General features: G+C 40.1%; 1 protein-coding gene across 1 annotated transcript in view; it reads right to left on the bottom strand.

The window, feature by feature from the left end:
* Nucleotides 1–20,644, bottom strand: part of jade2 (jade family PHD finger 2) — a 166,506-nt gene that overhangs the window by 105,350 nt on the left and 40,512 nt on the right. Inside the window, exon 4 of the mRNA XM_061055388.1 lies at nucleotides 7,556–7,713. Within this exon, the coding sequence (XP_060911371.1) occupies nucleotides 7,556–7,713 (158 nt within the window). The remainder of the gene's footprint in view (nucleotides 1–7,555; nucleotides 7,714–20,644) is intronic.

The following is a 20,644-nucleotide window of genomic DNA, read 5'->3' as shown; positions in this document are numbered from 1 at the left end:
ATCTATTAAAAAACACACACCCAAATGACACTGAATCTGATTTAGGCTCTTCATTACCATGTATGTGAAGTTTAGGACTTCAACATCGATTGAAGCTCTGGCAAGTTAATGGGAAGAAAAACAAATCCACATTGGAATGGGATCACCTGTGGCAATGCGTTAAAGATCTTAACTTCGCTACAGTACAGTAGCTACAGTGTAAACCATTCCTGTTTTCATATAAAGGGAATATCAGATGTATTTAACAAATACGTTATTTTATCCTGTATACGATCCCTCAAGGCCTATAATATCAAGAAGGAGGGAAAGTACCTTAGGACATATTTTTAGAAAAAATTCAGCGATTGACAAAAAGTTCAAGGTCCTGAAAACGCACAGTGACAGGTTGAATTTGACCCAAAAGCTATACCAGCTTTATTTTTATGGTATAATCAGGAGGGTGTGTTTGATTTTGTGTGTGCTGCTCAACGTGATCGAAGCAAGGCAGAATATCTCTACATTTTTATTCCATTTTAGAGCATAAACAAAACAATCTTTTATACAAAATGACATATGGACTATACACATGCAGTCATACAGTTCATAAAGTGAGAAGGGCTAAAATACTACAAAATTACAAGAACTATTAAAGTCTACATGTGTGTAAATGTAAAGGGTTAGGGTGCATTTAAATTGACCAGAATCAGTAAAAGAAAAGATTTGGAGATTTAAATCTTCAGGGCGTGTTAAGTTGCAAGTTGGGCTTTGGCTGATGCAATAAATTTAGTTTCTTCAGCCTGACAGGAAGTAATTAATTCAAACCCTCTGAAGAAGTTTCCATTCATCAAATCCATCTGTCCAATCACAATTTATTTGTTCTGCATGTCATCCATCTTTCTATTAGCAGCAATTCCCCCAGCAACAGGTTCAACACATAGTAATACACAGAAGTCATGGCTGTCAGGCATGAATATAACAAAAGCCAAAATACTAACGACAGCCAGGAATCATCAGGCGTTTGGGAGCCATTAGTCCGAATGCACCCACCGACCCTATATAGTGAATGATTAGGCTCATGACGCTGCTCTTAGTCATCCTATTATCTGATGAAGAGCTGTTTTGGAACAAGCAGAGGATCTCTTCGGGGAAAAGCCAGATGTTGTTGTGGACACACTGAGACAAACAGACACGCTTTTCAATGAAATATTTGCTCATACAATAGATTCTTAGGAACTCATAAAAGTGAACATTCACAGACATGGTGACTTACTAATGCACTTGAGGAAAAGGCTGCATCTGGGCTAGAAAACCCCTGAAGGCTTTAAAAGATCTAAAGACAAAGCACAGTTTTCCTCCCTCTATTGCCGTTATATTGTCTTTTGGCTTTAACCGTGAACGACATTTAGCAGGCTAATTCTCTTCATTAGTTACAATGAGAGAGAAATAAATACCTAACATTCCTCTTTTTTTTTCTAGCTACCTCTCTTCAGGTTGGGAAAATTAAACCCTATTCCCCCCTCCTGAAAACTGAGGCAAATATCTGATTGGTAGTTTTTAGATTTTGGATTTTAAACCTGGATTCATCAGTTCTTTCCCAGCTGGACCACAAAAGCCATTAACAGAGAAGACTTAAATGAAACAGAGCAGCTGACACTGTTTCCATCCAACAGTAAACATTGTAGCCCTGAGGCTAATGTTAGCTAGCGTTCGGTTAAGTCTTGGACTTTTATTTATTCTTTTAACACAAGGTTTTTAAACAGTTCCTTCCCCTTTAGATCACATACTGTAAGATCATTGGTTGGGTAGTTAAAGCCCCTTTTAGTTTAGTTTTTCTCTTGCGGGACAGCAGGCAGCCGTCTTCTCCTAATAGACAATGAAAATTAAATATGATTATATTCTTAGCATGAATCATCACTGGAGGTACAACACATTTATTTTCATTTAACTCTTGGCTCCATTTAAATTGTGGCTTTGTGTCCCAGGAATGAAATGATTTGATGATGATAATTCCAAGAAGCTATCAAACACACAGGCAACATTTAAACTTGATTAAACTTGCAACATGTCCCGATCCTTTGAAGCAAAAAACAAGCAGCAGTGGCTGAAAATGTCAGGGCATACTTTCTAAGCTTTAAATAAAGCTTTGCAATACATGCCCTCCATCTTTACTATCCAGCTATTTGTCCTTCTCTCCATCTCTCTATCAATCTTACTGCTCTTAGGCCATCGTCAATCCATTATCCGTGTGTTTGTGTGTGTGTCTGTGACAGTCACTGAGTTATTAGTGGCCGATTAGCCTTCAGACCCATAGCTATGCTGTCTGACTCCCACAGTGAAAGGGAGATTTTGTGTGTCCAATGAAAGGGTGTATGTATCTCTTTGCTGAACAGATGTGTTTGTACACAGTCACAGAAACTGTGAGTTCAATAAGCAACCAGTGATTTTACATACTGAGATGTTCCATAGGTGTACATCTATTCAAATGATGTTGGCCTGCACTTCCTCTCTCAAACTGCACCTGGATGCAAAACTTGACATATGCAGCTTTTCCTCTCCAAAGCCTCATGTCAACTCAATCAGCTTTACTGGGAAAGTACCAGAACAATTAACATTTTTATCTGGTCTCCCAACCGGCTAAACTCAAAGTACTTACAAAGAAAATACAAAAACAACATGAAAAATTACCAAATTGTTGAAATTTGGGAAACAGTATCAGAATCGGAACAGTATCTACATGTTCTCCACTGTTTGCACTTTCCATCCCCTCTGGGTTTAAAGACTGTTGACCAAAGGTTTTGCATGGGAACCATGCATGTCTGACGCAAGTTTTGCATGTTAGAAAAGCTTCTGGAAACCTGACCTACAGATTTTCCACCACTGGTGACCTCACGATGTCATGCAACTGAACTGAAGCTTCACATCTCATGAGAACCCTGTTTTCAAAACAAATTGATCAGCACCATTAAGTTTGACAAGGCTGTAAAATATGACTTAGCCTTACCAAGAACTGTTGGGTTTTTAAACATGCAGAATCAATCTTTTTGTCCAACAAAATATAAACTTCTTTCATAAGAAGTCTCTCCATGGTGTGCTCCCCATGGCCACAGCTTTACACGATGTTCAGAAAGCTAACATGTTCAGCCAAACCACAAACAAGGGGTTCACATTCACAAACTTGGCCACCGGTCCGAAGGGAGAAATACCAAGCAATAAATAAAATAGCAGCTATATCATTCCTTTCATTTTGTGAAAATACACAGATCTTCTTGTGTGTGGGTAATTATTTCTCTCTCCGGCTCGGGGATGTCATTGGGGACTGAGGCTGTCTAGTCGCTGCCAAAGCCCCATTCACTGTCTGCACATAGCTAGTGTTACGCAATGGCTAATTACTTCCACTCGGCCCCGGCTAAACCATGGACAGGGAGTGAGAGAAAACGAGAGACAGAGGGGGGGAAAGGGGAAGAGAGTGAAAGTATACAATGGCAAGAGACAAAGACAACCAAAGGGAAGGGACGTTTTAGAACTTAAATGTAATTAAAAACAAAAAAAAGAAAAGAGAAGAAGAACAAAAAAAAAGAATGAGGGAGAGAGAAATGGGACAGGAACAAAAGGGAAGAGAAAAAAGGACATTATGATAGATAGGAGCAGAACTCCTCTGTGCATCTCTCCTTCTGCCTTTTTGGAAGGAGAGGCAAAAAAGAAAACAGCATCAAACCATAATGACCTCTTCGTGTCCCGCACAACAGTTTTTACCGACAATCATGCAGCGGCAGCCAAATACAGTCCAAAGAGAGAGACAGAAATGTGGAAGACGAGTGTTGTCAGAGCCAGACAGGGCCCGCAGCCCTTTTCCTTGCCAACAATTTTAGGAGATGATGTCATTATTCATAAAAAAGAAAAAAAAAAGAAAAATGTGTCTGCGCCTCCGGCTCAACTAGAGCAAAAGTAAAAGGGGAAGGTGGGAGTGGAGGGAGGGAAGCCAGAGACAGGCTGAGATGTAGAGATGAAGACATCTAAAAAAAAAAAAAAAAAAAAAAGGAAGAGGAAAGAGACAAAAATAACTAATAAGAGAAGGAAAGATACATGACTTGAAGGGAGAGAGAAAGAAAGAAGACTAGGAAAAATGTATAGCTGTCCACTTTTGCATCTCCATGAACACAATAGTGTACCCAATCCTCTAATTTCTTAACTATATACTCATTGCCAACATCCCAATAACATTAATAAAAGCAGTTTATTTAGAAAGAGCTTTAAAAAAAAAAATCTAAGAACAGACTGAAATATAATGAGCTGCATCATTTTATTAACAGCATTTGTTATCCCCCATCAGGGAAATCAACTTTACAAACACTAAAAATAAATCTTTCTGTGAATAACAAGCTTGGTGTAATTCACAGAAATCTTTTAGTAAGTTTTGACAGTTTTGAACATGCAAACGGATTACAGATCGGCTGTGTTCGTTCTCCACTAGCTGCCACACAAACGGTTTAATAGTGAAGGGGGCATCTTCTATGGTAGCTACAATAGTTTCCAGTTCAACATCAGACTCTGTCATGATGGCTGCTGCTCTGCGTCCATGTGCTGATATCTTAAGACAGTTTTACCCTCGTTGAGTAATTTGGTGATGTTTTAATCTTTAGTCACACCTCTTTTAATGAGATTGAGTGGTATGAGGACTTGTCACTATACGACACAGCCATATTACCTCTGTTCCCCTGTTGCCAGTCTTTGCAACAATGTAGCAGCCAGTATGTCCTCCTTCTACGTTTTGGTCTGGTGCTGAATGGTCTGTATTAGTTTTGACCAGAGACGGTAGGCGGTTTTAATGCTCCCCAACACGGCCATTTTGGCACCCCTCGGTTTGCCAAGATACCAACAGGTGTTACAGCGATGGAAGAGGACAAGGAGACTGGTTCAGCTATCACTGATTCTACCCGACCTCATAAGCCGCTGCATTTTTCCAATAAGCTCCATGACCAGAAATGTGGTAAAACAAGGATAAATATTGGAAAAAATGGAGAGAAGTTAGAGCGCAGAAAGGTTTCAACACCGACGAAGAGCTGACTCCAGTAAGGAGGGGGCAAGGGTCCACTGTTTTGAAGCATATTGCTCCTTTAAAGAGACAGCAGCTGAAACAAACTGGCACAAAAAGCCCAAAAATAAATCTTAAAAAAGAAAAGAAAAGACTACCACGTTGCTATTAACTGACATATATAACACCCTATCACTGATATAAGAGAGCTTAGTGGTATTTCCTTAAGTTTTATAACACTGATGTTCAAGATAGCTTAAACATGTGTGGGAAAAGTTTCCTAATATTACCTGACCATAGAGGCATATTTGCGTAAATCGTGGGAAGTATCAAGAATCACGGACCACAGCCCAAACCGATCAAAGGACGGTGCATGGAGAGGACAGAGTGGAAAGAAAAGAGAGAAGAGAGAGAGAGAGAAAAGAGTGTCTTCAGTCTGAAAGATGACTAAATAAAAAGATGAACCAGCTGCTGTTAGAGACTCTGACATAGACCATCAGCTCAGTCACACACTTACACCCCTCTCCTCATCTATCTCCACATCTATCAATCATTGCTCCATTTCAGCATCACTGTATATCACTTCATCATTCTATCACACATCAGATAATAAATAAGACCCCATTCATCCATCTCTCCTTATCTATCTCTGCCAGTGCTCTTTCTCTTCACAATCTACTCATCTCATTTCTGCCTTTAGGCGCTCTTCAATCTATTAGCTATTAGTGTGTGTGTGTGTGTGTGTGTGTGTGTGAGATGAGGATGTTCTAGAAATGTGTTTTTATTTACATCATTAATGATTAGTAGCTATGAAATCAAATACAAACAAATATAATCTATCATTTGTCTTTCGTCTTTCTTAAGACTTCTGACTTTTTTGTTTTATAGTATAGAAAATGAATAGCTCTTCTCAACTCAAACAGCTAGTACGAGACTTTTCACTCATTTGGGATTTGAGGTGTCCTCTGAAGGTTCGTCAATTTATTGAAGGTTTTTGACTTTTTAGACATGTTTATTTTTTTCATTCAGAAAAGCTCTTCATTTAGTGTAGTAACTATCTAACAGAGCTCATCTGATTTTGATTTGTGGAGCACAAACAAAGCTCTTTTTTTCTGCATTATGACCATTTAAAATCAATTTAGCATTTCTTTGACCGTTGAAAAATTGACTGGCGACATAAAATTATGAAATGGATTTTTTTAACTTCTTGCCACCATTTGTGCCTTTTAGTAGTGCTTAAATAGATTAAGGAAAAGGTTGACAACAAAAGGCCTTCTGTTACATGACACACGAAGAAAAGCCTCCAAGTAGAAACTAAGGCAACACCAAACTTTTGGATGAGCAGCACACTTTTCTCAGGATATAACTTGTTGTGTTCTACAACTTTTTGGCTGCATCAAAAGTATACAAGTCTTTACTTTGAAATCTAAATGGAAGAACCTTTACTATACTTTACCAGTATGTGCATTTCTTCCTCCTGTGCATGTGGTTGTCTTGAGGCAGGCAAATAAATCATGAATATAAAAATTCTGACTTGGTATCACATGAGTGGATCATTTGCCTGTCTCCAAACAAAGTAAACCATGGTGTGTGTGCGCGCATGTGTGTGTTTGTGTGTGTGTGTGTGTGTGTGTGTGTGTGTGTGTGTGTGTGTGTGTGTGTGTGTGTGTGTGTGTGTGTGTGTGTGTGTGTGTGTGTGTGGTTATATGTCTGCTTGTGTGTGGCCTCCTGGTATGACATGTGTGTCTAAAAGGCATTACCAGGCAGTCTGAGTATTTTCATTAGTTCCTAGAATGCCAAATGAACCACATGGGCATGAGAAGCAGCTGCAGGAGTACTAGAGAGCCACAACAGCCTACTAGGGGGAGAGGAGAGAGAGGGAGAGAGAAAGAGAGAGGGGGGGGAGAGAGACATACAGACAGACAGAGAGACAGAGACAGGCTAATTTGCAGCCGCATGAAAGTGAATAAAAGTGGGTCGAAGTGCATGTCTGCGCACATCTGCCTACTAGCTTGCTTCACTTTATGATGTGTTTGTGTGTGTGCGTGTTTTACATGAATGCTTGCACGTGCAAATGGTTTCAGTACGATTGTGTGTTGTGAGTGTTTCCTATGTCTGCACCATTCCATTTACAGAAGAAGAATAAATGCTAAAAAAATATTTAGCATTCTGTTGTATAGGACTCTCATTTTTTTGTAGATGAGTAATCTCAGGGAGAAGTCTAACTCTTTTTTTTTTTTTTTTTTTTTTTTAAATTATGAATGAATTTTGGACTAAAAATCTAAAACTTCTTTGAACTTCAGTGACATTTCGAGGTCTTGATGGTATCAATTAGTCATGGCAAACCAAAGTTCTGTGCAAAGACCTTTTTTGTGTTCACATGGTCACGTAATGTCTAAGTTTGCTACAGAAACACTGGAGCCAGAGGACACAGGTAGTGAATGACTATGGACAGCTACAGAAACAATCCTTTATGTGCTACTCTGCTGTTCCTTGCTTGAGTTGATAGCTTTGTTGGCTGTAAATGATTGATGTTTGTCCTACCTGACCACAGGCTCTGGTATGGCCTCCAGGCTGGCGGGGACCTGAACACCCTTCTCCCACTCTTGTCTCCATGGGTCGGAGAGTACATAGAAGTCCTCAGGGCCGAGTTGGGCTGAGTCTGGCAGCTTCATGGCTGTGATGAAGTCCGTGCGAAATACCTGCATAGAGAGTAAGACAGAAGGAGGAGATCAACGGTCAAATCCAGTGAAGTTATTTACCTCTTCTTGCATACATCTTTAGAAGGTCGTGTTGCTGTGAAGAGCAGGAGGTCATGTTGGCGGGACAAAAAAAAAAGGAACCATTATAGACATCACTCATGCTCGGGTGATCTGTTTCACAATGTTTGATCTATTCATTTACCATGACTCCAACCTCTACATTTTAAAAACACTGCTCCTGTCCAGAGAGATCTCCAAAGATCCCCACAGTCTGTGGGCTCCTTATCAAGTATAAAAAACACTGACAGCATCAAGTACTCCATCGTTTCTTTGGACCATGAATCATAAAAGTGAACTTAATATAGAGCATTTTTATTTGCACTTCACCTTGACCACTGCTCAACATTAGGGTTACATGAGTGCAGGTGAAGAACGTAAAGAACAGATTTAGTGTTTAGTGGATTTTTGTTTTATAGTATTAGAATACAAGGTTGATACTTATATTTGTTCTTATTCAACACTGCTGGGTTTCTGAGGCTCCAATACAAGTTAGGATCACATAGAGACCTCTCTTCAAAGAACACAAGCACTTTGAATCATCATAATTGAGACAGAGAGTTACTTTAAGTACACATTCCTATTATTAATATACTATTGGGACCAAACAGAGAAACTGAAGCTGTGACAAGATCATCAGTGAGTGACATTTCCTAAAAATGCTTCCGAGAGGAAAAGGTCTCCTTTCATTACAAATCAGTTTCCTGAGTGTCCTCACATCTTTTCCTCAATCTCACAGGAGGTGGTTTCTCATTCATCTTTATTGCCTCCTCATTTCCCTCACTTACATCTGTTCATAACATGTCCTTTTAGCATCTCACATTGAAGGCACTCAGATAAAATTAAACATGCGATGGAGGGAAACAGGGAAGAATGTATGTTGAATGAGGAGCGTAGATTGAGGGAGAATCTAAATAGTTTAAAACGAAAAGGAAAAATGAAGAATTGAGGGGAGGACTGACGAGTTGTTGTGGTCACAGGAATCTCAAATCCAAACGTTGATACAGACCTTACGACCTTTAAAGCATAATGTAAACCTTTAAATGAATGTACTTCTCTCTATACATGATGATTCTTTGATTTTTTTTTATTGTTTTAGATTTTTGACATACCACACAGGAAACAGCTGAATGTTTAGCATTTGAACAAACCAAATAAGACGCATTGCATCATAACCAAACATATTGCATCACATCGTATCATATCGAATTGTATTGCATCGTGCAGAACTGAATCTAATAATTTCTTATGGTATTGTATTGTGACTTATCATATCTTATCTTAACTACACATTTGTATTCTAAACACGTAAAATGATAAAAGACTGTAAAAGGATGAGAGGATAACAGAAAACAAAAGCAGGTCTGTTTGTATGTGATTTAGTTTTTTGAAGACCTGAGGGAGTGGGCGGATACAAGTAGACACAATCACTCGTGAGCGTTTTATAAAAACACACACACTCACAAACACACACATGCACATGCACACAGTCTGTCTGTCTGTCTGTCTGCCCTAACAGGGACCTGAAGCAATGATATAATCAGTCATAAAGTCAAGGACATCAGCCAAGTATACACACACAACACACACACACACCCTTCCCCGAAAGCACAGAAAAACACACACACTAAATCAACTGTATGACTTCACTCTACATTTTATCATTACTTTATAAGCCCCCTTATCCCTGTCTTATTAGCTCTGCCCCTCGATCCCTCTCCCTCCACCCCCCCATCTCTCCATTAATCTCTCCATTTTCCCTTCCTCCAATTCCCCCTCCGTCCTCGTGATGACTCCTAATGTGGATATGTTTCCTGTTTTATTTTGACCGAATAATCCCCAATGTAGAAGAGTTGTCAATAAGAAGAGGAAGATTGAATATAACAATAGTATTCAATAACAATATGGAAGTATTTTAAAAAACAAAGTGCAGTCTAAGCTAATCAAAGTCTCTTGAGTTGAAAAAGGAAAATCAGAGTTCAATCATCAGAGCAATTCAAAAGCACTTGGAGTCTACAGCATGCAACGGGTATATGAGGCTGTGTTAAGGCATGGTAGTTACTTAGGCTAATCGCTAGCATTAACATGCTAATCTATCTACCATAGTAATGCTAGCATGCAGATGTTTAGTAGGTATATTGTAAACCACGTTTTCATCTGAATGTATTGTGTAAAGTGAAAGTGATTTGCTAATATTGATAATTAACTCCAAACATTGAGAAGTCTCCTCTAGACTTTTAGAGGAGAGAAGAAGCCAAAAACATATCAGGGCACTTTTAGTGTATTTTGTGTTTATTTCAAATCAGGGAAAGACGAGGAGAGAAGAAAAAAGAGAAGACAAATGACCAAGAATGAAAGAAGTGAGATTAAAAAAAAGAGGGAAAAGGAATTGATACCAGTGGTAGTGGATAGAGAGATTGAAGACCATGATGGACGAGGATGAGTCTGTTCTAAGTGCATGTGTGTGAGTGTGTGTGTGTGTGTGTGTGTGTGTGTGTGTGTGTGTGTGTATGTGTATTTAAGGGTGAGTCACAGTGCAGTATATAAAAGAGCATATCTAAAAGCAGCATTATTACCTTGCTTGCATGGCTGCCTCCATTGTCTAATACGTAATGGAGCAAGAGAGTATGAGCCTGTTTGTGTGTAAACAACTGCAGTTGAGACAAGCTGTGTGAGTTTGTTTGATTTGAATCCAGCACTGACTATCCATGTGTGTGTTTAAGTGTTGCCTGTACATGTCTCTCTACAGCTGGCCTAAGTGTCTGAAAATGTGTGTGTGTTCTGTAAGTGTTAATGTGTGAAACCAAGGACACTATGTACCTTGTCTTTCCCTTTAGCACTACGAGAGGTGGACAAACAAGCAAGCAAGTGTGAGCTGTGTTTTTTTCTCTTCCACCTACCACCCTCTTTTCGATCCTCTGTCCAGTGGACAAAAAAAGTACAAGAGAGGGGAAAGAGAGTGAAAGATACAGGAAAATGCAGGAAAAGAACTGGGAAGCTAAAAGAGGAAGAAGATGAAGATGAGAAGGGAAAGAGAAAAAGGGAAGTAGAAGAGAGGAGAGGAGAGGAGAAGAAGAGGAGAGGAGAGGAGAGGAGAAGAAGAGAGGAGAAGAAGAGAGAAGAGAGGAGAGGAGAGGAGAAGAAGAGAGGAGGCGAGGAGAGGAGAAGAAGAGAGGTGAAGAGGAGAGGAGAGGAGAGGAGAGGAAGAGAGAAGAGAAGAGAGGAGAGAAGAAGAGAGGTGAAGAGGAGAGAAGAGAGGAGAGGAGAGGAGAAGAGGAGAGGAGAGGAGAGGAGAAGAAGAGAGGTGAAGAGGAGAGGAGAGGAGAAGAAGAGAGGTGAAGAGGAGAGAAGAGAGGAGAGGAGAGGAGAAGAAGAGAGGTGAAGAGGAGAGAAGAGAGGAGAGGAGAGGAGAGGAGAGGAGAGGAGAGTGATATAACCTCGTATTTTAATGTTGTATAACATATATAAAAGGAATTGGGCATATGAACACATATTCACACGACCCCCGGCGTGTTTGTATGGTTGTGTTAAGCTGCTGCTGAAAACACCAACAAACAAAAAAAATAAGGGTTTCAACAAAATAATATGTGGGGACTTTTATTGCGAAGGGTTTCTCAGAAATACACTATGTATGTCATTATATTAACTGAGCTTTAGCAAAGCTACAATTAGCATATTATTTCAATAACACTGTCATGAGTTTTGGTACGTACAGCCACTCCTTTGACCACGAGTCACAGCCAAAGCCCGCTTCTTTTAATCAAGACTGAGACATCAGTTTTAATACACGTTCAGCAGGTAGAGCCGTTGTAATAGAGATCCAAATGAATTCCAGCAACTAGCCAATGTTAAAGCCCAAGACAAACACAGAGAGACGTGTCGTTAGCCAGCGCACGTTCCAATTTGCTGGAACTTGGAGAGGGGAGAGTACAGGTCGACCCGATTGCTCTGCCACAGTTCACTTTCATTGTAAACACTGACACCCACTCTGACACGAGGAGGCGGCGAGCGGTTTGGTCAGTGACAAATCGGTTTGGTCAGCGACAGTGAGACTGCTGGCTCTGCTCTGAACGTGAGAGATTTTAACGAAGGAGACCGAGTGCTCAATCTGAGACACCGTCTGCCACAAATCAATACATAAACACTACTTTTATTTACCCGCCACTGTGGCTGGTAGGCTGAGCAGTTGTTGTCTCGTGTGTGCACTACAACCAAACATGTGTTTTTAAACCAGCAATGATGCTATTGCAAAAATCCATGTTGTGGCAGAACCTAATACAGGTGCTGGTATTGATACAGGTTTACCTCCCCCCCCCCACCCCCTAATGGAGAAAGAAGAGGGACAAGGGAAGACAATAAAGCAATGAAAGGCAAGGAGCAAGAGGAAAAGGGGAAAGAAGAAAGAGAAGGTAAGAGGAGAATAGTGTAAAAGACAGGAATACAGAGAGAGAAGGAGGAGAGGATCTCAGTAAATCAGTTTTATTACTGTGTGTTTGTACAGGAACGAGTGCAGCTAATTAATGAGTAGGAAACACTATTACAAGCTCCCGCAGTTTTATGGTCTGCCTTGTTTCGCCCTCTCTCTCTCTCTCTTTACATCCTGCTCTTCCTCTCCTCTGCCCTGTTACTATTTTTCTCTCTCCCTTCGACAGGCAGTTGGATGTCACCCAGGCTCATTGATGGATGACGGACAGGCAGATGTAAGACGAGCATTATAAAAAGATGTGTTGAGCGGGTAGACAGGCTGAGAGTCAAACAGGTGGAGGACAGAGGGTGAAGAGTTGACTGTTTCCAAAAGTCTGAAGCAATGCAGAATTTAAAATGCAATTAAATGCACTTCTCACAGAGTCAAACAACACATCGGGTAGGAAAATGAAAAAAAAATGAGTTATCTAAGAGTTGATTAGATGTTTGTCTTCTGCAGAATCAGTTGATGTCAGCTGTATTTCAAAAGAAAAGGCATTTTGCTGTTTTATAACTGAGCAGATAATGAAGACTTATGACTACAAATGTCATTTCTGGCTCCTTTCTGTGGACTGTTGTGCAACAAGCCCGGAGCAGCAATGGAAACTCTGTCAGTAATCACTCAAAAAAGTGCACTTTCTTTTTCCATTTCTCGTAAGATTTATACATTACTGGAAAGATTTTACACACCGATTAACTTTAATAACTTTGTTCTGAGACCTTGTGATTGAATTTGGCTTTTTCCACTCAGCATTCCAAATTTCATAAATCACAATTTGCTAAATAAAATATTGATCACTAGCCCAGCATTAAACGGAGAGGGAAACGACGCAGTACATTTGCAACAGAAAGACAGAAAATCTCCTTTTGCATGCAATTATTTTACATGTCATCACTGTAGTCAGCAACTTACAGCCATTACTTATCAATTGTGTTTGCTTAATTCTGCCACAACCAGGTGAAAACCTCATTTTTTTGCTTAAAGACAGAAAGGGGCAGGTTTAAAAAGTAAAAGCCTCATCTACTATTCCTTCAATCATCATCAAATCATAAACATGTTCTATAATATCCTCAACTTTCTTCTGTTCTGCACAATATGCCGGGAATACATTATTCAGTTTGTCCTAAAATGATAAGTTCCCAAACAAACCATGACTCAGCAACAATCACAGTACTTATTTTTTGATTGAAGAAAGTCTCAAATGTGACAGGCTGTTGTGCAGAAAAGATTTGAATCTCAAAATCTGAAGTTTCCCTCTTCTTGTTCATCTGTCAGGTATCCATTACAAACTATCAGAGTGCAAAGAGATCAATGACCTCCAAACTCAAATTAAACAGATAAGAACGAAAACAGATAACAAATCGTGGCCCGACAACCTCGTTTTGATTATTTAATACTATAAGGACTATAAAGTATTTCATATTGCACACACACACACACACACACACACACACACACACACACACACACACACACACACACACACACACACACACACACACACACACACACACACACACACACACACACACACACACACACACACACACACACACACACACACACACACACACACACACACACACACACACACACACACACACACACACACACACACACACTCCTGTATCCAGTCAGTGAGTCAGTAGGTCAGTGTGCTATGCTGAGTGATGGACTGTATCAATGCTGGGCTCTCATTAAGTCAAATCTAGATCTGGACTGATGACATGTTCAAGGAGTGTCTGTCTGTCTGTCTGTCTGTCTGTCTGTCTGTAAGCTTATGTGTGCTGGTAGGGGTCTGCCAGCCTTTCTGGCATAATAATCATTAAAATCATTATCAAAAACACACACATACAGAGCTCAGTGTTTAAGAAATTCTATGTGAAAACAAAATGCTTTGCAGGGGGAAAAGACAGTAAACAGTAAGACATTCTTCATAACACTGTACAGGAAACATCAAAGTTACACATTATGTGGCTTGTTTCACTTTACCACTACCACAACTGCTTCCGTCATTACAACCACCTCTTAACCTTTTGAAACTATAAAGGCTTTTACAAAGTTGACCGTTTATTAAATATGGAACAATCCACATGTTATTATGTGAGTCTTTTTGCCAGCACTGATTCAGCCTGTTAGTGTGCTGTATGGGGCAGTTTATATCTGTCTGTCTGATTTTTTTGGGACTGACTTACATCTCCATCTGCAGAGCGATAAAAGATTAGCGCTGCCTGCTTCCTACTGAGCCGAACAGTGCAGAAACCACAGAGGAAGACTGTTGAAAGCTGACATTTTAAACCAGGAAACACACTCACACTCCGCTGATAGAGAGACACACTGACATGTTCACAATGATACTAGAGCTGGAACAAACACTCAAATAAGCACAGATGGGGAAAAACAGATGCAGTACTTACACACCTTGACACACAATGAACACAAATACACATAAATACACACAGTCACACAGGTGAACGGCAGCCCAGCTATCCAACCACATAATAAACATTGTTTATATGATTCTGCTCGGCTTTTCCTTGAAGCAAAGTGACAAAGTGCTGTTATTTTTAATGAAAATACAACTTCAAATGAATGGAAATTGAGAGGTTAAAAACTGGGGATCGTAACATAGTGGATGTCTATTGACATAAAGATCTCACAGAAGAAGAAGAAGAAGAAGAGGATGAAGAAGAAGAAGGTTAAATCAAGTGCAAATACCGTATGCAACAAGGGATTTTAAAGCTGTGGTGTTGCCTCTAAGTTTAGTCCAGGCATGTCAGGTGTAAACAAGAAGTGACTACGTGAGTAAAAAAGGCATTTGACTCGGTGATACTAGATACATGATGGAAGCAGAATCAGAAGCAGCAACAGCGTCGGTACCATCTACTCCATGTGAAAGATGACTGAGGTGACCATCATTCCCAATACAAACAGGTCGGTACCTCCTCTGCGCTAAAAGTTCTAAAGGGGAAAATTTCACTCATGATACCCGTTGTATCCTATTAAAACACAATATAGACACTTTAACCAGACATCTAGACATTTTCTTTTACAATATCTGTCCGTTTAAGGCCCCGACACACCAAGCAGACGGCAAAGTGATACGAGAAGACCATTTTCACACCGCTGTCGCGCACCACTCATATTGTAGGTATAGCCTACACGTCGAGAATAATGTCTGATTAAAAGTTGAAAATGGCACTGGCATTGTCAGCCCTTGGTCTTTTAGTGGGAAAGGAAAAGAGGAAGCGGAGAAACCACACTAAATGGGTGAAAGCATGCTAGAATATTACAGCAGCAGACTCAAGGGGCTTTCCCGAACAGGTTTTGAGAGCTAAGAGAGTTAAGGTAGCTACTTAAATGAAACCTCCGAAAAAGCCAATCAGAGTGATTCCTCTCACTAACCACGCTGACACCATCTGACGCCGATTCAACATGTCAAATCGGCAGACGGGGGCTCACGGGGGCTGACGGGTGGCGATGGTGCTGGACAAAACCTAGGGCGACGGTCTCTGACCAACGGTGAACTATCTCCTTGGTGTGTCAGGGCCTTTACTCAAATGGCTTTCAGGTGCTTCATCCACTCAAGTGAATCACGAAAAAACATCAAATGAAATAGAGATGGATTTTATCTATTAGCAATAAACATCATCCTCATATATGCAGCTATTCACATACAGTCTCTGGTTGTAACACAACTCACTTTCTGGCATTTCAGTTTTCCATGAGCATGGCAGGTGGAGCAGTGATTGAGAGATCATACAGAAATAACAGACCCTCGTCTTAACGCAGTTGTTTCACAGCAGAATGATTCATCTGCAGGAAAAACTGTGAAGATGCTGAAAGACACCTTTAGAGAGAAAGAATATCTAATACTTCTGGAGACTTTGTGAGGTAACTATAATGCAGAATCAGCAAGAAAATGGATAAATGGAAGTTATGCAGTTAAAGCAAAACTTTCTATTCATTGAAAGTTCATTGACATTTCATTTGCAAAAGAATAAGAAGGACTTGGAAATATGAAAGTGTAGGACTTGTTCATTTGAAGGAAAGGAGGATAAAGCCTTGAGAGTACTGAATGAACTGTGAAGGACTATGGTCACCCTCTGGCATTGTGACATATTCCAGCGAAGGAGGTTTATCATTTTCACTTTGCACCGCCAAAAGTAATTCAGAAGAAATACCAGCAGCCGTGACGTTAGAGCTGAGCTTCAAACAGGCTCAGAGATTGACTGAACAGGCTGAAAAGAACAGAAGAAGGGTGCACATCTAACCCTGCTGAAGACAAAAGAGAAAAGAAGAAACACTGAGGTAATCAGGTATGAAACAGAGCAAGATGGAATGAAAGCAAAATGAAGGAGCAAAAGGAAAGGAAAGACAGAGAGGATGAGAGGAGGGGAAAAACAAGGAGGAGAGAGGACAAGGAATGAATAAGGGGGGGGGGGGGGTTGTTTCTTTCTGCTGGGCATCATGGCTACCTGGACCAACACAGTGCGTCATGGCTGATGTCGACTCACAGAGAGAGAGGAGGCTAATTTTAGCAGCCACATCACAGCACAGAGACGGGCTCTGGTGATTGGCTGCTTGGAAGGTCCACAGGACGGAGGAAGGTGTGTGTGTGTGTGTGTGTGTGTGTGTATGTGTGACTGTGAGTGTTGAGTGTTGAGTGGTTGATTAAGAGTGAGAAAAAGATGGAGAGGGAGAGAAAGAGAAAGAGGTTGACGAGAGACAGTATGAGGGAGCAGAAGAGAGCTTGTGCGTTTTCTTGCGTGCGTGCGTGAGAGAGAGAGAGAGAGAGAGAGAGAGAGAGAGAGAGAGAGAGAGAGAGAGAGAGAGAGAGAGAGAGAGAGAGAGAGAGAGAGAGATCAGTGAATTAGTAGAATGACTCAGTGATTTCAGCATGAACACATGCAGACACCCAAAACACTTTACTTCAACATTGCCAAGGCAGGAGTCAGACAAAATGTACTGAACGTAATATATTTCTGTCCTTTAGGGAATTGATCACGTTTTGGGTGAATTTCCAGTTGGTGTTGATGGTATATAGGTTGACTGTTGCAGTCAGTGATAGAGAAAGCTCCACATGTTTGGGCTGTGTCATCAATGAACTGGGATGCATGGCTCATGAGTAGTCAAAGCAGTAGGGCTGCAACAATGAATCAATATAATCTATAAAGATGGATTATTAAAAAAAAAGATGGCAACAAAGTTAACTATCAATTGGTTGTGTTGTGAGATTATTACGTCACTCTCTGTGAATTTGCACACACGTGAGCAGAGTTTTTCATAGTATTTTGTCAGCTCAAGCTGAGTTGAAACGTGCTGTAAAAATAAACGTTACTTCATAATAATGTAATGATTAAGCTGTAAGTGTTCATTTTCTGAAACAGAGAAAAAATATGACGATAAAAATATTTTTTCCATGAGGAAGAAATTAGAAATTAGTTCATTAGATAAAGTCTTTGATAATAAAAATTATGACATTTTCGTTTACGTGATGAGAAAGGACTGAAATGTATGTGGTGGTCAGTCGAAAATGTAAAATCCAATATTTTCCCCTACTGTGCCTCTTCTTTCTGTCCAAATGAAGCAGGTGAGAGGAGAGGTGTGTGGCAAAGCCTGTCAACATTTAGTTTGTGGTTTAGTTTTTTTTTTTTAACTGCAATGAATCTATTTATCAAAAAACAATTGACCCATTAATCAATTATTAAAGTTAGTCGCACCCAAAATGGCAGGAACATGTTGTTTAGTCATATAAAAGCAAAACAGTGTCGAGTAAAAGAGGGATTTTTAGAGAAATAGAAACTGTTTCAAAGTACAGCTGTCACACACACACACACACACACACACACACACACACACACACACACACACACACACACACACACACACACACACACACACACACACACACACACACACACACACACAAACAAACTTCTAAATCTCCTCTATGCACTTAACAATGGTCTTAGCTTTTGTTTTCTACTGCTACAGCAATGTTTCCCCACGTTTTTCTTTATCAGTGGGCCACAGGCCTCTGAAAAATGGCAGCCTCACTCCAATTTATTTCTCCTCTCCCCAAGCTGGCCGGAGAAGGGGAGAGAGGGAGGCGAGCTTAGTGCAAGAAAAGGCAGAAGATATATATTAAACTGACAGACAGGATGGACACACAAGGGGAAAAGGAGGCATTTGGCTCGCCGGATAACTCTTAAAAAGGCGTCCACTGAAAGAAAAGAAGAACAGAAAAAGGCAGATGAACAGTAGCAGGAAATGAAAAGAAACTCAAGTGCACATTCAACTGGCACTAGTGTCTTCTCCTGATGTTCTTCCAGGAGGAGCCTTTCATTGTGGATCTTACATTTACCATTGCTTTTTTCCCTTTTCTCTCCTTTTTAAAGCTTTGAAAATGGAGCTGGATTTTAAACAGCGGTTGAGGTGGTCAGAGAGAAAAAAAAATGCAACGAGAGAGTAGACGAAGAAGAAAGAGAGGTCCCGTTAGAAGAAGATAAGCTATCTAGAAGACACATGTGCTTTGAGTAAGTGTCCTACAATAGCCAAGAAACTGCCTGGGAAAATAATATAGACTGGATTAGCACACAGCCCAGGTGTTCAGACAGTAAATATCCATGACATTTTTCATAACATGCTACGCTCCATCCTGATACATTGCAAAACCAGATCGACCTTTAGACAGCTCATGAAATCTGCTACAAGTGCTGTTGAAAACACTTAGAGGAGGTTCTTTTCCAGGACAAACACTTTGCATTTCAGACAGCAGCACCCACCGTTTGTTTCACAAAAAGTGATCAACATTGATGTGTTTTGTTTAAAATATAGAAGGGGTAGGTCTCTGGAGAAACACCAAGAATGACTGCAAAGTTCTTGTGCACTAAAGAAGCTCAATGATGTCAGAAGCAACATTTTGTCTACAATAACGGGAAAAAATGCCTAGCGGTAAATCTGCATCAATACTATTACGTTCTGCCACAATATTGATTTTTGCAACACTGTCATCACCAGTTAAAATAAATGTCTTTGTTCGTAGTTCACACATGAGGAAACACCAATTAATCACCCTAGTTTGGCGGGAAAATGCAAGTAGCTTAAAATATTGATTTGATAGACTACAGCTCAGATTGAGTCCCCCAGTCTCGTATGTTTCCCTCTGACTGTAGTCTCCTCATGTCAGAGTGGGTGTCAGTGTTTATAATGAAAGTGAACAGTAATTAGGTAAACTTGTATTCTCTCCTCTCCAAGTTTCAGCCACTAACAGCAACATTTAGTGGATGTGTTGGCTTGTAGCACATCACATCATTCATGTGCTGGAATGGTTTTGCATCTCCATTACAACAGGTCTATCTTCTGAACATTTGTTAAACGGACGACTTGCTTGTCTTAAGTCCAAAATGACAAAAAAAAGAAGTGGAATGTGGCCGTGACTCCGGCCGTGGTTAAAAAGGCGGCTGTTGAAAATCTCAGCTAGTGTAGATCAGTAAAGCTCCTCAGTTCATTTAATGATAAACATATTGTATTTCAGAGAGATTCTTCACAATAAAAGCCCCCACTTATCATGAGCTTGAAACACTTTTATTATGAAAGAGTCATATCAGGAATTGTGGTGTACTTATACTATCCTTTTTTCCACTAAAAGCAAAAGAATGTGATGTGAATCTCAGGTCACATCGAATACCACTACTTTATAAATAAAACATTTTCATTCGTTTGGTCTTTAACAATCTCCTGAAAGCATTTACATTAACTATTCCTCACACTTGCTGGAGTTATGTAAAGCTACCATCCCTGTTTTACATAAAGTTACAAACAATATTGGGCTTGGAAAAGAAAGGGAGGGGTTAAACTATTGGATAATTGGATAAAAAACCAAATTAATCAGTGACTTCAAACTTCCTGCAAACCAAATACTCTTAAAGCACATGAATTATCTCATAATTAAGATAGTACATCCAGCATCGTATAAATGTAACACTGCATTTGTAGCTAAATCTTTTGAAGGCACGATGGGTTAAACTATGAAACCCCTCGTCAACCCACTAGGCCAAAGGTTCTACTCAATTCTATAGAGTCAGACATGGTTCAGACGGTATCTTGTTCTTGCGAGAAAGCTGCCCATCAGGCACCAAGCAGAGGAAAGCGAGAACCAGTCTGTAGGTACAAGAGGCAGATAAAAGCGACAGTGAAAGGAAACACTTATTATGCAGAAACATTATCACCCGCTAAACTGAATCACTTGCATCAACAGTCTTTACCGACTTGACACTTTGAAATTACACATAAAAGACCTGATAGTAACGTGAAAAGGATTTCCTCTTGCTCTTTCTGTAGTCCTTTCTCCCGCCTCAGATCTGAAATGTCACATCCGCAGCTATTAGCAAAACTTCATACTGC

This window comes from Labrus mixtus, chromosome 14 (assembly GCF_963584025.1).
Source record: "Labrus mixtus chromosome 14, fLabMix1.1, whole genome shotgun sequence".
Classification (NCBI taxonomy): Eukaryota; Metazoa; Chordata; class Actinopteri; order Labriformes; family Labridae; genus Labrus; species Labrus mixtus.
Note: the sequence above shows the minus strand (reverse complement) of the source record. Positions and strands in the feature narration are given on the sequence as shown.